At 44.4% G+C, this 20,206-nt stretch overlaps 1 protein-coding gene across 1 annotated transcript in view; it reads right to left on the bottom strand.

Annotated features, from left to right (window-relative positions):
* The window catches only part of LOC110507114 (FRAS1-related extracellular matrix protein 2), a 109,938-nt gene that overhangs the window by 46,838 nt on the left and 42,894 nt on the right, over positions 1–20,206 (bottom strand). Inside the window, exons 5-8 of the mRNA XM_036964988.1 lie at positions 12,152–12,298; positions 7,619–7,849; positions 1,575–1,700; positions 1,155–1,406 (exon numbers count right to left, since the gene is read on the bottom strand). Of these exons, the coding sequence (XP_036820883.1) occupies positions 1,155–1,406; positions 1,575–1,700; positions 7,619–7,849; positions 12,152–12,298 (756 nt within the window). The remainder of the gene's footprint in view (positions 1–1,154; positions 1,407–1,574; positions 1,701–7,618; positions 7,850–12,151; positions 12,299–20,206) is intronic.

Raw genomic sequence — 20,206 nt, 5'->3', positions numbered from 1 at the left:
ATTTGGTAAATAGAGGAAATTTCCACGACAGGGTACGCAGCTGGAGGTTGAATGTTTGAAGGGGAACGGGACTATAAAAAGTTTGGGAATCACGGCCCTCTTGGTTTCATTCAGCTGGTACTACATAATTTCTGTACTTCAAGTTTACCTGTATCCGTCAGCATAGTACCACATAAATCATTAATTATACCAATGATTTTTTATTTCATACGTTTTTTTAAAGTTTAGAGTTTTCTGTTCATCTAAAGGATACAATGAACCAATACATCAATACAAAACCACATCCAACCGATGGGAGCCTGCTTCTATTGGTCAAGTCATGAATTCCCTTTGCCTGAGGTGTATAGGTGTGTGTGTGTGTGTGAACCTTTCGAAGGTCCCCTGATCTATCTGTTCTAGATGTTTCATGAATTCCCTTTGCCTGAGGTGTATAGGTGTGTGTGTGAACCTTTCGAAGGTCCCCTGATCTATCTGTTCTAGATGTTTCATGAATTCCCTTTGCCTGAGGTGTATAGGTGTGTGTGTGTGTGTGTGTGTGTGTGTGTGTGTGTGTGTGTGTGTGTGTGTGAACCTTTCGAAGGTCCCCTGATATATCTGTTCTAGATATTTCATGAATTCCCTTTGCCTGAGGTGTATAGGTGTGTGTGTGTGAACCTTTCGAAGGTCCCCTGATCTATCTGTTCTAGATGTTTCATGAATTCCCTTTGCCTGAGGTGTGTAGGTGTGTGTGTGTGAACCTTTCGAAGGTCCCCTGATCTGTTCTAGATGTTTCATGAATGCTATTAAAGTGTAAATGTACCTTTTTACACAACATCTCAACTGTCTCCTTTGCGAACAAGCAAAATGAAATAACAACACGTCTGCTAACATTGTTGTCTTAACATAATCTGCCAGAGGTGACAGGACAGGAGCAATCTTTTTTTTCTTACTCTCACGTTGTGAAAAATAAATTACCCAGATGGCATCCTATTTCCTATAAAGTGAACTACTCTGGTCGAAAGTAGTGCCCTACATAGGGAATAGGGTGCCATTTGAGATGCAAGCCTAGTCTATTCAAGAGCGATATTAACACTTTCCTCAGCTGGTAACTATTATCCTGTCCTCCAGGCGAGAGGTTTGAAAGGTCAAAGGTGAAAAGTGAAGGGCCATCTTACCGTCGTCCAGGTCAGGTATGATGGTGACCCTGGCAGTGTGGTACTCCTGTCTCAGACGGCCTCCCATGGGCATACTGAGGGTAACGTTGAAGCTCTCCTCCTCTTCATACAGAGAGTCATCTATGATCACCACACGACAGGAACTCTCTGTCTCGCCCTTATCGAAGCGCAGGACACTGTTGTGTTCCTCAGGTCTGGATATGTAGTCAGAGTAGGACAGGACTGTAGAGGGGATGGTCCCTGTAGCTGTGGCTGTAGGAGAGAGGAAAGGAGAGAGGAATGAGAAGAGAGGGAGGTGTGTGTGTGTGTGTGTGTGTGTGTGTGTGTGTGTGTGTGTGTGTGTGTGTGTGTGTGTGTGTGTGTGTGTGTGTGTGTGTGTGTGCGTGCGTGCGTGCGTGCGTGTGTGTGTGTGGACTGTACCTTGCTGTGTGTAGCAGATGACCATGAGTTCCTGTGTGACGTCACCACTCCTGCGCACTGGGATCAGCAGCTCCCCGATGTCCTCCTCTATAGAGTAGACTGCAGACTGGATAAACACTGTCGACTCTGGGGAGGGGAGAGAGAGAGAGAGAGAGGGGGACAGAGAGAGAGAGAGAGTGAGAGAGAGAGAGAGTGAGCGAGAGAGAGAGAGAGAGAGAGAGAGAGAGGGGGACAGAGAGAGAGAGAGAGTGAGCGAGAGAGAGAGAGAGAGCGAGAGAGAGAGAGAGAGAGAGAGAGAGAGAGAGGGGTGGGGACAGAGCGAGAGAGAGAGAGAGAGAGAGAGAGAAAGAGGGGTGGGGACAGAGCGAGAGAGAGAGAGAGAGAGAGGGGGGGACAGAGAGAGAGAGAGAGATAAACCATCACATCCTTCTCACTGTGTACATACTTATTTCATTAATACAGAAGTTATGCGGATGAGAAGAGGGTACAACAACGTGTTGAATATTTCTGTCCATTACAATATGTTGCTGCTGGTGCTCTGGTCCAGGCTCCTCCCTGAGGACAGAGGTGAACTGAGGCAGAAGACATAGTCTGCGTCGCAAATGGCACCCTATTTCCTATATACAGTAGTCCATCCATCCTTTTGACCAGAGCCCTATGTAGGGCACTATATTGGGAATAGGGCATCATTTGGGATCCATCCAGAGGATATGATGACTAACATCAGTGGTTGACACAGACAACTACCCAGAAGCCTCTCTGATTTGACAGCTGACGCACAGGGACCAATATACATTTAGTGAATTGTTCATAGGAAAATTCCAGCTTCCGTACTGTAGACTTTGAATGTGAAGAAGAACCATTTTGATTTATTTAACTAGGCAAGTCAGTTAAGAACAAATTCTTATTTTCAATGACGGCCTAGGAACAGTGGGTTCAGGGGCAGAACAACAGATTTGTTCCTTGTCAGCTCGGGGATTTGAACTTGCACTAGTAGTCCAACACTCTAACCACTAGGCTACCCTGCCGCCCAGTTAAAGTGGGCCGAGATAATAAACCTGACGTGTCTTGATTCTGTTAGCAAGCAGAGACCTGCTCAAACCATTGGTCTTTTTTAAAAGTTTGTGTTAGTCACTCCCCCTGTCCTGTCCTGTCCTTTCCTCTCCTTATCTCCTCTCCTCCTTTACTCTGCATAGCGAGACTGTGTCTAAGTTACTAGACCTGAGTTACATCCCAGAGACCTACACTAAGAAGTACCTACCCCACATAGACAAGTTTCCAATATTCTCTCTATCACTGTTATGCTTCTTCTTAAAACCTATTCTTTACTCTAATTGTGAATCTGGTCATCTGTGCTAATAAGGTGACAGTGTGCCAGCAGGGCCTGAACTCCCACAACCCCCAACAGTCCCACCTGACCAATTACTGTCTGACCAGGACACTGGACCAATGGCTCCCTGCCCTTCCCAGCCTGGTCTTGACTAAATAAGTAGATGTTCTACCTCCTACTCAGGCTAGCATACAAGCTTATAGCCCTTAATAGCAGCTCCTACCAAGGCTCATACCAAGGCTGACAGGCCTTCATGTGGAGAGCTTCTCCTCTCTCTCTCTCTCTCTCTCTCTCTCTCTCTGACTTAATTTGAACTCTTCTGATAGTTGAAGAGATTCACATTTAAAGGAGCTGCTAGAACCTGGGTCAGTTGTAATGTTGTGGTAATGTAAGTCCCAAAATGGCACCCTATTCCATATGTAGAGCACTCATTTTTACCTGGGCCCGTAGGGCTCTCGTCAAAGTAGTGCACTAAAAAGGGAATAGGGTGCCATTTGAGACACAGATGTATTCTGAGAAGCTGGGAAATCATGGAAATCTAAAATAGCATGTTGATATGTTAATGTGTAAATATACATGTTTGTGGTCATGAAGCAAAACTATATGTTAATGTGTAACGGCCAAATCATAATATTGATATTACAGCTGCACCATCGAGAGCATCCTGACTGGTTGCATCACTGCCTGGTATGGCAACTACTCAGCTTCCGACCGCAAGGCTCTACAGAGTGTAGTGCGTACGGCCCAGTACATCACTGGGACCAAGCTTCCTGCCATCCAGGACCTCTATACCAGGCGGTGTCAGAGGAAGGCCCTAAAAATTGTCAAAGACTCCAGCCACCTTAGTCATATACAGTAGTTCTCTCTGCTACCGCACGGCAAGCGGTACCGGAGCGCCAAGTCTAGGTCCAAGAGGCTTCCAAATAGCTTCTACCCCCAAGTAATACGATTCCTGAACATCTAATCAAATGGCTACCCAGACAATTTGCATTGTCCCCCCACCTCCACTTTTACTCTGCTGCTACTCTCTGTTTATTATCTATGCATAGTCACTTTAATAACTATACCTACATGCACATATTACCTCAATTACCTCGACTAACCTGTGCCCCCGCACATTGACTCTGTACCGGTACCCCTTGTATATTGCCTCGCTGTTATTATTTTACTGCTGCTCTTTAATGATTTGTTACTTTAATTTCTTATTGTCACGACTTTCGCCGAAATTGGTTCCTCTCCTGGTTCGGGCGGCATTTTGGAGGTCAGCGTCGCCGGTCTTCTAGCCATCATTGATTTTTCATTTTCCATTTGTTTTGTCTTGTCTTCCCACACACCTGGTTTCAATTCCATCATTACATGTTGTGTATTTAACCCTCTGCTCCCCCCATGTCCTTGTCTGGAATTGTTTATTGTAAGTGCTTGAGCACGTTATGTCTGGTGTGCGACGGGTTTTGTACCCCTTGTATTGATTGTTCTGTTTACGGTGATTTTAATTATTAAACTGACTGTAACAGAGTTTTTGTTCTCCTGAGCCTGACTTCTCTGCCGCCAGTACGCACTCATTACACTTATATATATAAAAAACATTTTTTACTTTTCTATATTAGTGTATCATTTATTTTATTTGTTATTTTTTCTCCATCTAAAAATAAGTTTTCTTTAAAAAGTATATATATATATATATTTTTTTTTGTTTAGGTATTTTTTTCCTAAAACTGCATTGTTGGTTAAGGGCTTGTAAGTAAGGATTTCACTGCCACGTGTTGTATTTGGCACATGTGACTAATACAATTTGACTTGACTTGATAGCGGCATGTTATCTTAATTTCCCTCAAGGGACTAGTGTTTTGTGAGACAAACAATACCATCCTCCATACATTTTAACCAATGTAAGTTGTTGACAGAATATTCCTCCTCTCACACAGGGGGACCCCAGAGGGGGAAGTAGAGGAGAGGCATCATTTATATGTACATTATGCAAGAGCTCCCTTCCTCAGACTTCCAACTACAGTATCACAGGGGAACGAACGGCTTAGCTGCTGTTTTTAAAAACCTTGTTTGTCTGAACTGTATTTAGATACTTTGACTACTGTACGTCCCTAATATCACCCTATTCCCTATGTTGTGGGAATATGGTGCCATTTGGGACACAACCGATGTGTAAACAACATGAGAAGCCTGGGAAGTCTCCAGTCTAGTGTTCTCCATCCATACCCTGGGTCTGACCCTAACCTTGGGATTCTCCATACCCAATTAACTATATTTATTTATTTAACCATGTTAATTTACCTTTCTGGAGGAAACAACTTCCCATATGGACTATTGTTACAGTGTTACTGATCACTAAATCTAACCTGGGGTTACAGAACTCCGGTAACTGTTCCAAAATTCCCAGGCTCTGGAGCCAGGCCAGGGATTGATAAGGGGCAGAGAGCAGCTTCACTAACAGAGAGCAGCTTCACTAACAGAGAGCAGCTTCACTAACAGAGAGCAGCTTCACTAACAGAGAGCAGCTTAACTAACAGAGAGCAGCTTCACTAACAAAGAGCAGCTTCACTAACAAAGAGCAGCTTCACTAACAGAGAGCAGCTTAACTAACAAAGTGTAGCTTCACTAACAAAGAGCAGCTTCACTAACAAGGAGCAGCTTAACTAACAGAGAGCAGCTTCACTAACAAAGAGCAGCTTCACTAACAGAGAGCAGCTTCACTAACAAGGAGCAGCTTAACTAACAAAGTGTAGCTTAACTAACAAAGAGCAGCTTCACTAACAAGGAGCAGCTTAACTAACAGAGAGCAGCTTCACTAACAAAGAGCAGCTTCACTAACAAGGAGCAGCTTAACTAACAGAGAGCTGCTTCACTAACAGAGAGCAGCTTCACTAACAGAGAGCAGCTTCACTAACAAAGAGCAGCTTAACTAACAGAGAGAAGCTTCACTAACAAAGAGCAGCTTCACTAACAAAGAGCAGCTTCACTAACAAGGAGCAGCTTAACTAACAAAGTGTAGCTTTACTAACAAAGAGCAGCTTCACTAACAGAGAGCAGCTTCACTTACAGAGAGCAGCTTCACATACAGAGAGCAGCTTCACTAACAGAGAGCAGCTTAACTAACAGAGAGCAGCTTCACTAACAGAGAGCAGCTTCGCGTACAGAGAGCAGCTTCATGTACAGAGAGTAGCTTCACGTACAGAGAGCAGCTTCACGTACAGAGAGCAGCTTCACTAACAGAGTGCAGCTTCACTAACAAAGAGCAGCTTCACTAACAGAGAGCAGCTTCACATACAGATAGCAGCTTCACTAACAGAGAGCAGCTTCACTAACAAAGAGCAGCTTAACTAACAGAGAGCAGCTTCACGTACAGAGAGCAGCTTCACTAACAGAGAGCAGCTTCACTAACAAAGAGCAGCTTCACTAACAGAGAGCAGCTTCACTAACAGAGAGCAGCTTCACTAACAGAGAGCAGCTTCACATACAGAGAGCAGCTTCACTAACAGAGAGCAGCTTCACGTACAGAGAGCAGCTTCACTAACAGAGAGCAGCTTCACTAACAAAGAGCAGCTTCACTAACAGAGAGCAGCTTCACTAACATAGAGCAGTTTCACTAACAGAGTGCAGCTTCACTAACAGAGAGCAGCTTCACTAACAGAGAGCAGCTTCACTAACAGAGAGCAGCTTCACTAACAAAGAGCAGCTTCACTAACAGAGAGCAGCTTCACTAACATAGAGCAGTTTCACTAACAGAGTGCAGCTTCACTAACAGAGAGCAGCTTCACTAACAGAGAGCAGCTTCACTAACAGAGAGCAGCTTCACTAACAGAGAGCACCTTCACTAACAGAGAGCAGCTTCACTAACAGAGAGCACCTTCACTAACAGAGTGCAGCTTCACTAACAGAGAGCAGCTTCACTAACAGAGAGCAGCTTCACTAATGAGGCTGACGAAGGTATTAGGTATTTTATTAGGATCCCCATTAGCTGTTGCAAAAGCAGCAGCTACTCTTCCTGGGATCCACACAAAACATGAAACATTACATAATACAGAACATTTATAGACAAGAACAGCTCAAGGACAGAACTACATAAATTTGTTTTTGTAAAGGAACAATACAGTACATTCGCACAAAATATCTAGGTCAAATAGGGGAGAGGCGTTGTGCCATGAGGTGTTGCTTTATCTGTTTTTTGAAACCAGGTTTGCTGTTTATTTGAGCAATATGAGATGGGATGGAGTTCCATGCAATAATGGCTTTATATAATACTGTACACTTTCTTGAATTTGTTCTGGATTTGGGGACTGTGAAAAGACCTCTGGTGGCATGTCTGGTGGGGTAAGTGTGTGTGTCAGAGCTTTGTGTATGTTGACTAGGTAAACAATTTGGGATTTTCAACACATTAATGTTCCTTATAAAAAGAAGAAGTGATGCAGTCAGTCTCTCCTCAACTCCTAGCCGAGAGAGACTGGCATGCATAGTATTTATATCAGTCCTCTGATTACAATGAAGGTCCATGTTTTGTTATACACTGACCTGGATGTTCTCACCCACCTACTATACAACCCTGCCTCTCCCATAGAGATAACCTCAGACCAATCATCTCTGCTAAGACTGATGAATAACCTACCTGTAGTAATGACTTATCAACCATTAGTCATTTGAAAACAACACTGTTAAGACTGTTAAAACAAGCTACTCTGGGTCATGGACCTGTAGTACATACCATCAGCTGGGTCGAGGATCTCCACAGTGGCTGTGTCAGGGAACTCCAGGGCAGCCATGACAGGTTCTGACAGAACAATCTGGAAGGTCTCAGACTGCTCGTACACTCCATCCTGCAGGATCCTCACCCTCCATGTGGCCGTGGTCTGACCTGGGTTAAACTGGACCTGCTTCTGGGCTTTACCACGGAAGTCCTTATCCTTCTCCGCCGTACCATCTCTGGTGCTGATGCCTGGGCAAGGAGGGAGGAGAGGAGAGAGGGGGCATAGAGGAAGAGGAAATGATTACATGTACTGTACACAAAACATTTGTTCTTACAATGTGGCATTCAACAAGATAAGATCAGAAGGCAGCATCCAGATATAAGAACCGGTCAATAACAGAGCCCAGTCAGAGATGGGTCAGAGAAGCAGTCAGTGTTAGATGAAGTTGTGATGTGTCAGCTAGCAGATGGCCCTGACGTGGACCAGGAGGAGGGGGTGGTAATCAAGACGTCACTCTCGATCTGGCCCCTAGTGGTCTGACTGAACACAGAGGACACTGTAATACACATTCCTAGGCCAGCAGCATACCACCCTGCATACCAGTGCTGGGTTGCTTCTGAAGCTAAGCAGCGTTGGTCCTGGTCAGTTCCTGGATGGGAGACCAGATGCTGCTGGAAGTGGTGTTGGAGGGCCAGTAGGAGGCACTCTTTCCACTGGTCTAAAAAATATCCCAATGCCCAGGGCAGTGATTGGGGTGCCCTGTGTAGGGTGCTGTCTTTCGGATGGGATGTTAAACGGGTGTCCTGACTCTCTGAGGTCATTAAAGATCCCGTGGCACTTATCGTAAGAGTAGGGGTGTTAACCCCGGTGTCCTGGCAAAAAATTCCCAATCTGGCCCTCAAACCATCACGGTCACCTAATACTCCCCAGTTTACAATTGGCTCATTCATCCCCTGTAACTATTCCCCAGGTTGTTGCTGTAAATAAGGGTAAAGTGGGTAAAGCAGAATCAACTTAAAACAAGGTTGTCTATGCAGGTAGTGTAGAAGTATTGGTAGATTGACATTGTTGGTCTACTGAGTCTAGCCTGCCCAGCTTGCTGGTGGTAGTTTGTGCCAGTGCTGTTTGATCAGACCTGCTGTCACTGAGGGCTGGTGATGATGGCAGGACTCCTTCTGTTCAGCTAGCTACAGAACCAGCTAGCTACACAACCAGCTAGCTACACAACCAGCTAGCTACACAACCAGCTAGCTACACAACCAGCTAGCTTCACTGGCTGGCTCACTCTGAGATAGACCAACACAAATATGAATTATTTAATTCATTAATAATAATAATAACAACAAACAAACACATAAAGTAAGAAGCTAGATAAAGATAAAAGAGCAAGAGAGAGAGAGAGAAAGAGAGAAGATAACACTAAAGAGCTTCAACGGTGCACAGATGGAGGAGGAAATGTATGAGTTGGGGAATTGGACCAAAATTACCATTTCATTCTTTGAAGTGAGCTTTGATATGCCTACACCAAGAAGGGAAATGAGCCCTGTACGTGTTCATGGGGCTGCTACAGTTCTTGCTGACATGTGTTCATAGATAACATGGATGAGCTCAACAGAGCCGGAATATATATCACCTGTCTTCAAAGAGCAGGCAGAGAAGCAGCTCCCTAACTCTGTCTACATCCCAAATGAGACCCTATCCCCTACATAATGCACTACTTTTTACCAGAGCCCTATTTGGGTTCTGGTTAAAAGTAGTGCACTATATAGGGAATAGGATGCTATCTGGGACGCACACTCTGTCTCTCTCACAGCAGAAGGAGGACTACAGCTCCCTGATCCCAGAAGCAGCTCTGAGGCCTAGCAGCAGGCCTGGGTTTAAATACTATGACATTTTTGCTTTAGCCTATATAGCAGCAGGCTAGCTCTACATAGCTGCTATACTAGCACCTCCCCTGATGCACACAACTTTACCAAATGCCTCACAACGTCCAATAAAGAACCAGGCATCCAGTTGAAAGTAGTGCGCTATATAGGGAATAGGGTGCCATTTCAGATGTATCCTAGGTCTTGTGATCAGGGCTGGCTCTGGCAGGCCAGCAAGCAGGGCTGGGATGGAGCAGATATCCTCTGTCTCCTCACTGTGTGAAGCACTGGCCTGAGATCAGTCAGCATGTCATCTCAGTACCAAGGCAGATGGGTAGTGGGTCTGTCAGACTGATCTGATGCCTGTGAGTCTGGTTCATCTGAAGGCTTGGCTTTCTCTTTCCATCTCCCTTCATCCTTTGAGGTTTGTGATCCATTAAACACATTGAGGAGCAGAAAGGACTGCCAGTGTGCGGTGTGTGCTTCTAGAGGTTTTCTGTGTCCCTAATGACACCATATTCCTTCTATAGTGGCCTACCATAGGTCTCTGGTTAAAAGTAGTGCATTACCTAGGGAAGAGGTGTGCCATTTGGGATGTAGACCCACATTTCTCCTGTTCTGTCCTGTTCTTACCTCCTATAAGCACACAGCTGGAGAGCCAGAACATTTCACTGATGCAATGATGTTCGTTTGAGAAATATATCCATGTACTCTCAAATATTAATATCTTCAATATTTTTTAAAAACAGCTTCAGAAGTTTCCACAGTATGGAATTGAGTTATTTATCGTCGTAATCAGAAATGCTAATCAGTCAACCCATTAGAAGCGGGATAGAACCCTCTTCGTTGTGTTCTTCAAGAACAGTTCCTTAACTTGAATTATCTCTTGAAGAGGGCAGACCATTGAGATAGTCTAATGGTCATATTATCTGCATATTATCTGCATATTATCTGCATACTCCCCTGAGAGAGAGCGAGATAATTAGCTAGCAGAGACACAGGGCTGCTTCCCAATTGATACCCTATTCCCTATGTAGTGCTGTACTTTAGTCCAGAGCCCTGTGGCCAACAATGGGCCCTGGTCAAAAGTAGTGCACTATATAGAGAATATTTCAGGCCATTTGGGATGCACACAGGAACAACGCACAACAGCCTCAACACTAGCAAATACACAGTGAGACACAGCTAGGGACAACTCAATACACCCGACCCATCTGATCTGACCTCAGACTTCAGCTATTCAAACTAGCACAGCTTTATTGACATCCCGAACGTATTAGGATTCTGGACAAAAACAATGAAAACAATACCAGTGGTGCCAGTAGTAGTCAGCCATAAAACCTTTGTTATAAACCCTGTGTATAAAATGAGTGTTATAAAACTAAGGTTTAATGTTGTTATAAACCCTGTGTATAAACTTTGTGTTATAAAACTAAGGTTTACTGTTGTTACAAACCCTGTGTATAAACTTTGTGTTATAAACTAAGGTTTACTGTTGTTTTAAAGTTTACTGTTGTTACAAACCCTGTGTATAAACTTTGTGTTATAAAACTAAGGTTTACTGTTGTTACAAACCCTGTGTATAAACTTTGTGTTATAAACTAAGGTTTACTGTTGTTTTAAAGTTTACTGTTGTTACAAACCCTGTGTATAAACTTTGTGTTATAAACTAAGGTTTACTGTTGTTTTAAAGTTTACTGTTGTTACAAACCCTGTGTATAAACTTTGTGTTATAAAATGAAAGTTTACTGTTGTTTTAAACCCTGTGTATAAACGTTGTGTTATAAAACTAAGGTTTACTGTTGTTTTAAATCCTGTGTATGAACGTTGTGTTATAAAACTAAGGTTTACTGTTGTTTTAAACCCTGTGTATAAACGTTGTGTTATAAACTAAGGTTTACTGTTGTTTTAAGGTTTACTGTTGTTTTAAACCCTGTGTATAAACGTTGTGTTATAAAACTAAGGTTTACTGTTGTTTTAAACCCTGTGTATAAACGTTGTGTTATAAAACTAAGGTTTACTGTTGTTTTAAACCCTGTGTATAAACGTTGTGTTATAAAACTAAGGTTTACTGTCCCATCATTTGTTGCACTGGGTTTACTTCAGTCCAGGACAGTAAAATTTAAGGAATGTTCACAGAGAGAGGCGTCTAACTCGGCGACAGCGGGCGTCTTTCTGATGACCACCAACTCTGCGTAACCTCTCCCATGAGCCCTTGCTGTCCCCAGGAGGGTTGGCTAAAAGGGTAAATCCTGCCCTGAGAAGAGGGGTCAGGGAAGAAAGGTTGTGACCTGTATGACCCTGAGGTTGTCTGTCCCTCCCCTGCTCTGTCTGAGTCAAGAGATTGACCCCCCGCTATTTTTGGTGTGCATCCCAAATGGCACTCTTCTATTTGTTCTCCAAGGCTATGTCCCAAATGGCATATAGAGTGCACTACTTTTGTCAGGACATCCATTAACATCCCTTTCCTTTAGAAAATGTGTGAATTGGACCAGGAGTGACAGTTGGCTAACTCAGCCATCTGCTACATGAACATGAAAGGCTGAAAAGCTGTGGAGCTTCCCTGGAGGGATAGAGCCAAGGATGTCATGATGATGTCTATGGATGTCCTGACTCTAATGGGAATAGAGTGCCATTTGGGATCAATGTGTATAAGGATGTGTATAATAAGGTAGTTTGACTCACTGACGAAGGATGTCTCTCCCAGGTATCCTCGTCGTTTGAGGACCACCTCCAGGTACTTAGCCTCCTCGTCCAACACATAGTACTCTTTCTCCAGGGAGACCCAGGCCCAGTTCAGCCTGAACACCTGGTTCTTCAGCCTGTTGCCTCCTAAACACACACACATAGAGTCAGTAGTCTCAGAGAGGATCACTTAATAATGTGTCTTATGTGCCACTTAGCAGACAAGTGAATGACAGTACAGTGAGTACAGGAACACCCCCCCCCCCCCCCCCCCCCCCCCACACACACACGCACATACACACATTTGGAAAACTTTATTAGAATCCACAGATTACATTATATTAGGTGCTAGTGTTGTTCTGTGCAGATGTTTGTGTTTGTAAACAACAACAAAAATGAAGATCGACATGAGAGAGAATTCATTCAGCAAAGACAACGGTAGCGTATGAGTTTCTGAACTCATTATTTGCACTTCAAAACATTTATAACGGAAAAGCTGTTTGTTTTCAGGACATGTTCCTATCTCAACATCTTGTCATTAGAATAATTACCTGGCGGTTTTATGGGTGCCTGTAGGACAGCTAGGCTGCCTGCCTATATTCGTTGGGAGGCATCAGTATCAGTACAAACACACGCTCATGCATGCACCCACACACAACCTCCCTGCCAGTATATTCAGTGGGAGGTATCAGTGCAGAAGAAGGTCTAATCGGCTTCATTGTAATTAAGAGATAAAGGTTAGTCTGTGTGTGTGTGTGTGTGTGTATGTGTGTGTGTGTGTGTGTGTGTGTGTGTGTGTGTGTGTGTGTGTGTGTGTGTGTGTGTGTGTGTGTGTGTGTGTGTGTGTGTGTGTGTGTGCGTGTGTGTCAGGGTTGTTTTATCAGTCCTGTTTGAAGTGGAATTCAAAGCTCTGTATTCCTGGAGGACAGCACTGCCTGTTACCGTATCAACCACAGAGAGAGCGACACCACACACAGACATCAAACACACACAAAATGACAAGTCATAGCACGTAGGCGCTTACACACACACACACACACACACACACACACACACACACACACACACACACACACACACACACACACAAGCATGAACGTGCATGCATTCAAGCACACACATACACACACACATACTATTGCCATTAACAGCAGGGTTATAACAGTGGCTCCAAGCCCCTCAGCCTAAACAGAAGAGTGTGAAATGAGGGATGATGGGAATGGAGTGAATGAAGGGAGAAAATGGAGAGGAGGGAGATGGAGGATTTCAGGGAGAGGAAGGATGAAGAGAGAAAAGAAAACGGAGGGGTGAAGAGGGAGACAGACCCAGGTGTTTCTACAGTATAGCTGGACAGCTGGCAGATGTGAGGTGGGAGGAATGAAAGAATGAAAGAGAGACCACAAGGAGGGTCTCAACCTGAGTCCCGAATGGCACCCTATCCCCTATATTCCTCAAATTCTCATTTGGACATCGAAGCCAGTTCCACTTCTTTTTTTCTATTCTTCCCCTCTAATCAGGGACTGAATTAGGCCTGGGACACCAGGTGGGTGCAATTCATTATTAGGTCGAACAGAAAACCAGCAGTAGTCCCTATGGGCCCTGATCAAAATAAGTGCACTATATAGGGAATAAGGTGCATTTGGTACACATACTGAGGGTACTGTTCTGGGTTTACAGACAGCTGAGTCTGTTTGGGGTTGGCACCACTACTGAGGCCATAAACTCTCTCTCTCTCTCTCTCTCTCTCTCTCTCTCTCTCTCTCTCTCTCTCGCGCGCTCTCTCTCGCGCGCTCTCTCTCTCGCGCTCTCTCTCTGCCTCCATTCTGCCATCCCCCCACTGAGCCTACCCTCCCTCTCTCTTTCTCTCTCTCCTCTCCTACATTCTGCCCTCCCCCCACTGAGCCTACCCTCCCTCTCTCTTTCTCTCTCTCCTCCATTCTGCCCTCCCCCCACTGAGCCTACCCTCCCTCTCTCTCTCCTCTCCACTCCTCCATTCTGCCCTCCCCCCACTGAGCCTACCCTCCCTCTCTCTTTCTCTCTCTCCTCTCCACTCCTCCATTCTGCCCTCCCCTATCCCCCAATGAGCCTCCCGTCCCTCTCTCTCTCTCTCTCTCTCTCTCTCTCTCTCTCTCCTCTCCTCTCCTCTCCTCCATTCTGCCCTCCCCCTTCCTCCACTGAGCCTACCCTCCCTCTCTCTCTCTCTCCTCTCCTCCATTCTGCCCTTCCCCTCTCCAGTTGTCATGGTCAGGAAATCTGTCATGTCCAGTCGACCTCTCTGCTATGTAGCCTTTTCTTTTTCAAGAGAGTGAAACCTACACATTCACAAGGGTGTTATTGTTTTATTGTGTGTGTACGTGTGTGTGTGTCATACCAGGTCCAACAGAATAAACACGCAGTAGAGGTCAGAATAAGAAGAGAGAAGAAGAAGAAACTGTAGTTCTTCGTTCACAACTAAACTCATTAGACACTTATTAACTCATCCTGATTCTGTCAAGAAGACTCTGCGGAAGAAAACATAACTGTATCATGAACCAACTCAGACGTCACTGCCTAAACCATGGAGTAAACTATACTGAACCACAACATGGCCAAAAGGACAAAGAGAGAGAACTGGAGGAGAGGAGACAAAACTCATCAGATCTGATTCTGTCAAGAAGACTCTGTGGCAGAAGAAAACATCTCACGACTTTATCATGAACCAATGAACCAACTCAGACCTCACTGCTGCCTGAACCTCTACCTGTCTTCTTCTGAACAGAGAGAATAACGTGAAAATGACAAAGATACGGCTAAACTAACAGAGAAGATGAAGGTTAACAAAGTGAAGATGACAAAGGTACAGCTAAATAAAGTGGAGATGATGAGGATACGGCTGAACTAACTCAAGGGCTGACGGTTTTCTGGCTGATCCTCAAAGTCTGATTGTTTCCATGGTAATGGGTTCCGTCTACATGGTTCTAGATGAAAGAGAACAGAGAAAACAGGGGTATCCTAGAATTACAACCCAGTGACAGCTGCTAATGGTTCGGTACTACAGTTGAATTCGGAAGTTTACATACACCTTAGCCAAGTACATGTAAACTCTGTTTTTCACAATTCCTGACATTTAATCCTAGTAAAAATTAACTGTTTTAGGTCAGTTAGGATCACCATTTTATTTTAAGAATGTGAAATGTCAGAATAATAGTAGAGAGAATTATTTATTTCAGCTTTTATTTCTTTCATCACATTCCCAGTGGGTCAGAAGTTTACATACACTCAATTAATATTTGGCAGCATTGCCTTTAAATTGTTTAACTTGGGTCAAACGTTTCGCATAGCCTTCCACAAGCTTCCCACAATAAGTTGGGTGAATTTTGACCCATTCCTCCTGACAGAGCTGGTGTAACTGAGTCAGGTTTGTAGGCCTGCTTGCTCGCAAACACATTTTCAGTTCTGCCCACAAATTTTCTATGGGATTGAGGTCAGGGCTTTGTGATGGCCACTCCAATACCTTGACTGTGTTGTCCTTAAGCCATTTGCAACAACTTTAGAAGTATGCTTGGGGTCATTGTCCATTTGGAAGACCCATTTGCGACCAAGCTCTAACTTCCTGACTGATGTCTTGAGATGTTGCTTCAATATATCCACATCATGTTCCTGCCTCATGATGCCATCTATTTTGTGAAGTGCACCAGTCCCTCCTGCAGCAAAGCACACAACATGATGCTGCCACCCCCGTGCTTCACGGTTGGGATGGTGTTCTTCGGCTTGCAAGCGTCCCTTTTTTTCCTCCAAACATAACATTGGTCATTGTAGCCAAACAGTTATATTTTTGTTTCATCAAACCAGAGGACATTTCTCCAAAAAGTATGATCTTTGTCCCCATATGCAGTTGCAAACCGTAGTCTGTCTTTTTTTAATGCGGTTTTGAAGCGGTGGCTTCTTCCTTGCTGAGCAGCCTTTCAGATTATGTCGATATAGGACTCGTTTTACCTGTTTCCTCCAGCATCTTCACAAGGTCATTTGCTGTTGTTCTGGGATTGATTTGCACTTTTCCCCACAAAGTATGTTCAACTCTAAGAGACAGAAGGCGTCTCCTTCCTGAGCGGTATGGCGGCTACGTGGTCCCATGGTGTTTATACTTGAGTACTATTGTTTGTACAGATGAATGTGGTACCTTCAGGCATTTGGAAATTGCTCCCAAGGATGAACCAGACTTGTGGAAGTCTACAAAAAAAATTCAGAGGTCTAGGCTGATTTCTTTTGATTCTTCCATGATGTCAAGCAAAGAGGCACTGAGTTTGAAGGTAGGCCTTGAAATACATCCACAGGTACACCTCCAATTGACTCAAATGATGTCAATTAGCCCATCAGAAGCTTCTAAAGCCATGACATCATTTTCTGGAATTTTCCAAGCTGTTTAAAGGCACAGTCAACTTAGTGTATGTGAACTTCTGACCCACTGGAATTGTGATACAGTGAATGATAAGTGACATAATCTGTCTGTAAACAATTGCTGGAAAAATTACTTGTGTCATGCACAAAGTAGACGTTCTAACCGACTTGCCAAAACTATAGTTTGTTAACAAGAAATTTGTTTTAATGACTCCAACCTAAGTGTATGTAAACTTTCGACTTCAACTGTATATGAACATAAACCAAGCAACTACATCCCTGCCACCGGACCCATGTTTCCCGAGCCTGTCCATTCTCAGGAGTTAAGGCCATACTGGGAGTTGGGTCTAATCTCTCTCTACTTTAATAACTCCTGCAGGTAGGACGTCTGCTGGAGCGAAAAGAGCTTTTCCCCTGTGTGTGTTCTGCTTGACCCTGCTGGAACAGAGGGGTGTGTGTGTGTGTGTGTGTGTGTGTGTGTGTGTGTGTGTGTGTGTGTGTGTGTGTGTGTGTGTGTGTGTGTGTGTGTGTGTGTGTGTGTGTGTGTGTGTGTGTGTGTGTGTGTGTGTGGTTAGATCTCTCTACCTTGTACTAGGGTTTAGAGGGAGAAGCTAGACCCATGCCACAGGTAAGCACAGTGTGTGTGATCTCTGAGTCGTGAAGTCTACTGGTCTTAATCACCTGGCCCTCTCCCACCACAGATCTCCCACCCATCTCTTTATGGAAAACTTCCACAAGGTCCTCATTTCCTTCCAGAACTCAGGAGAGTTGTGAAGGCTACTGGCCTTATCCCTACCACATGAATCACCCGGCTCTACCCCACCACAGCAGTCATAGACAACCACAGAAACTCTGCTACAAGCTCCTCGTTTCCTTCCAGAACTCCGTCAACAACCCGTAGAGTTACAGAACTACGCTAATAACCACGCACAGCTGTCGTAAGAGACTTCTAACCGACTAAAATGACATTAAGAGAAGACGGATCTTCCTAACTTCCTGGGTATGCTGGATTAAAGTTAGGATCTTGTTGTGGAAAGCTTGGCATCGTCTCTATGTTTACACAACATTGTTAATGTTAGCTTGATACACATCTGAGATGAGAGGAGATGAATAGTAACATTAAAGGCTTTGGGTTCCCTATAGTGTACTAAACTCAGCAAAAAAAGAAACATCCTCTCACTGTCAACTGGGTTTATTTTCAGCAAACTTAACTTGTAAATATTTGTATGAACATAAAAAGATTCAACAACTGAGACATAAACTGAACAAGTTCCACAGACATGTGACTAACATAAATGGAATAATGTGTCCCTGAACAAAGGGGGGGGGGGGGGGGGGGGGGGGGGGGGGGTCAAAATCAAAAGTAACAGTCAGTATCTGAGGTGGCCACCAGCTGCATTAAGTACTGCAGTACATCTCCTACTCATTGACTGCACCAGATTTGATCGTTCTAGCTGTGAGATGTTACCCCACTCTTCCACCAAGGCACCTGCAAGTTCCCGGACATTTCTGGGGGGAATGGCCCTAGCCCTCACCCTCCGATCCAACAGGTCCCAGATGTGCTCAATGGGATTGAGATCTGGGCTTTTCACTGGTCATGGCAGAACACTGACATTCCTGTCTTGCAGGAAATCACGCATAGAATGAGCAGTATTGCTGGTGGCATTGTCATGCTGGAGGGTCAGCAGGAAGGGTACCACATGAGGGAGGAGGATGTCTTCCCTGTAAGGCACAGCATTGAGATTGCCTGCAACGACAACAAGCTCAGTCCGATGATGCTGTGACACACCGCCCCAGACCATGACGGACCCTCCACCTCCAAATCGATCCCGCTCCAGAGTACAGGCGTAACGCTCATTCCTTCGACGATAAACGCAAATCCAACCATCACTCCTGTTGAGACAAAACCGCGACTCGTCAGTGAAGAGCACATTTTGCCAGTCCTATCTGGTTCAGCGACGGTGGGTTTGTGCCCATAGGCAACGTTGTTGCCGGTGATGTCTGGTAAGGACCTGCCTTACAACAGGCCTACAAGCCCTCAGTCCAGACTCTCTCAGGCTATTGCGAACAGTCTGAGCACTGATGGAGGGATTGTGCGTTCCTGGTGTAATTCAGGCAGTTGATGTTGCCATCCTGTACCTGTCCCAGATGTTCAGATGTACCAATCCTGTGCAGGTGTTGTTACACATGGTCTGCCACTGCGAGGACGATCAGCTGTCCGTCATGGTTCCCTGTAGCTCTGTCTTAGGTGTCTCACAGTACGGACATTGCAATTTATTGCCCTGGACACATCTGCAGTCCTCATGCCTCCTTGCAGCATGTCTAAGGCACGTTCACACAGATGAGCAGGGACCCTGGGCATCTTTCTTTTGGTGTTTTTCAGAGTCAGTAGAAAGGCCTCATAGTGTCCTAAGTTTTCATTACAATGTGTCACGCCCTGACCTTAGAGCTTGTTATGTCTCTATTTTGGTTTGGTCAGGGTGTGATTTGGGTGGGCATTCTATGTTCCTTTTTCTATGTTTTTGTATTTCTTTGTTTTGGCCGGGTATGGTTCTCAGTCAGACAGTTGTCTATTGTTGTCTGTGATTGGGAACCATACCTAGGTAGCTTTTCCCCACATGGTTTTTGTGGGTAGTTAATTTCTGTTTAGTGTTTTGCACCTTTCAGGACTGTTTCGGTGATTCCCTTTTGTTATTTTGTTATAGTGTTCAGTTTTAATAATAAAAGTATGAACACTTACCACGCTGCGCTTTGGTCCGATGATTCCTCTTCTTCAGACGACGAATACCGTTAAACTATGATCTTAATTGACTAACGTCTGTAAGCTGTTAGTGTCTTAACGACTGTTCCACAGGTACATGTTCATGATTTATTTATGGTTCATTGAACAATCATGGGAAACCGTGTTTAAACCCTGTACAATGAAGATCTGTGAAGTTATTTGGATTTTATGATTTATCTTTGAAAGACAGGGTCCTGAAAAAGGGCCATTTCTTTTTTTGCTGAGTTTACTTTTGTAGTGCACTATTAAGGGAACAGAGGTACAATTTGGGATGCACAGTTTGACTTCAGTGTCAGTTACCCACAGGGACGTCCTGAGACCATGTATAGGTATAATACCACACCAGTCTGCCTGTGCCCCGGTCATACGTCTCATTGTGAACATTACATGGTGGCATGATGTCTAATCATTTACATTACGCTGGAGACATAAACATTCACATCAAGCTAGGCTTTCTACATTATGCACTTTAAAGAAGACCTGCTTGGGATCAGGAATAGTAGCCAACGTGGAGAGGGCAAAATCCAAATATGTGCAATGCCTTCAGAAACATACTTTTGACATTCATAATTAATGACTCCGTGAATACATTCTTTATCATACGAGAGAGTCATCATCAGGTTTGGGAAGCCAAAATAACCCCACCACTGGTTCTTGTGTCAGGCAGCATAGAGGTGTGTTGGTGCAAGTAGCCAGAGGTCCATTTCCCTCCATAACGTTTTCTTTCTCAGTAATTAAGATAAGCAGGAGTTGAAGTAAGAACGCTTCAAAGAGGCCCTAGAAAAACATCTCAGTTAATCTTTAACCGCTGCCCAGGGTCAATCTGCTGAGCTAGAGGTTGGTTGACTAAATTGGTTTCCCATATTCCTCCTCATTCCCAGCCAACGGATAAGCAG

Source organism: Oncorhynchus mykiss, chromosome 27 (assembly GCF_013265735.2).
Source record: "Oncorhynchus mykiss isolate Arlee chromosome 27, USDA_OmykA_1.1, whole genome shotgun sequence".
NCBI classification, from domain to species: Eukaryota; Metazoa; Chordata; class Actinopteri; order Salmoniformes; family Salmonidae; genus Oncorhynchus; species Oncorhynchus mykiss.
Note: the sequence above shows the minus strand (reverse complement) of the source record. Positions and strands in the feature narration are given on the sequence as shown.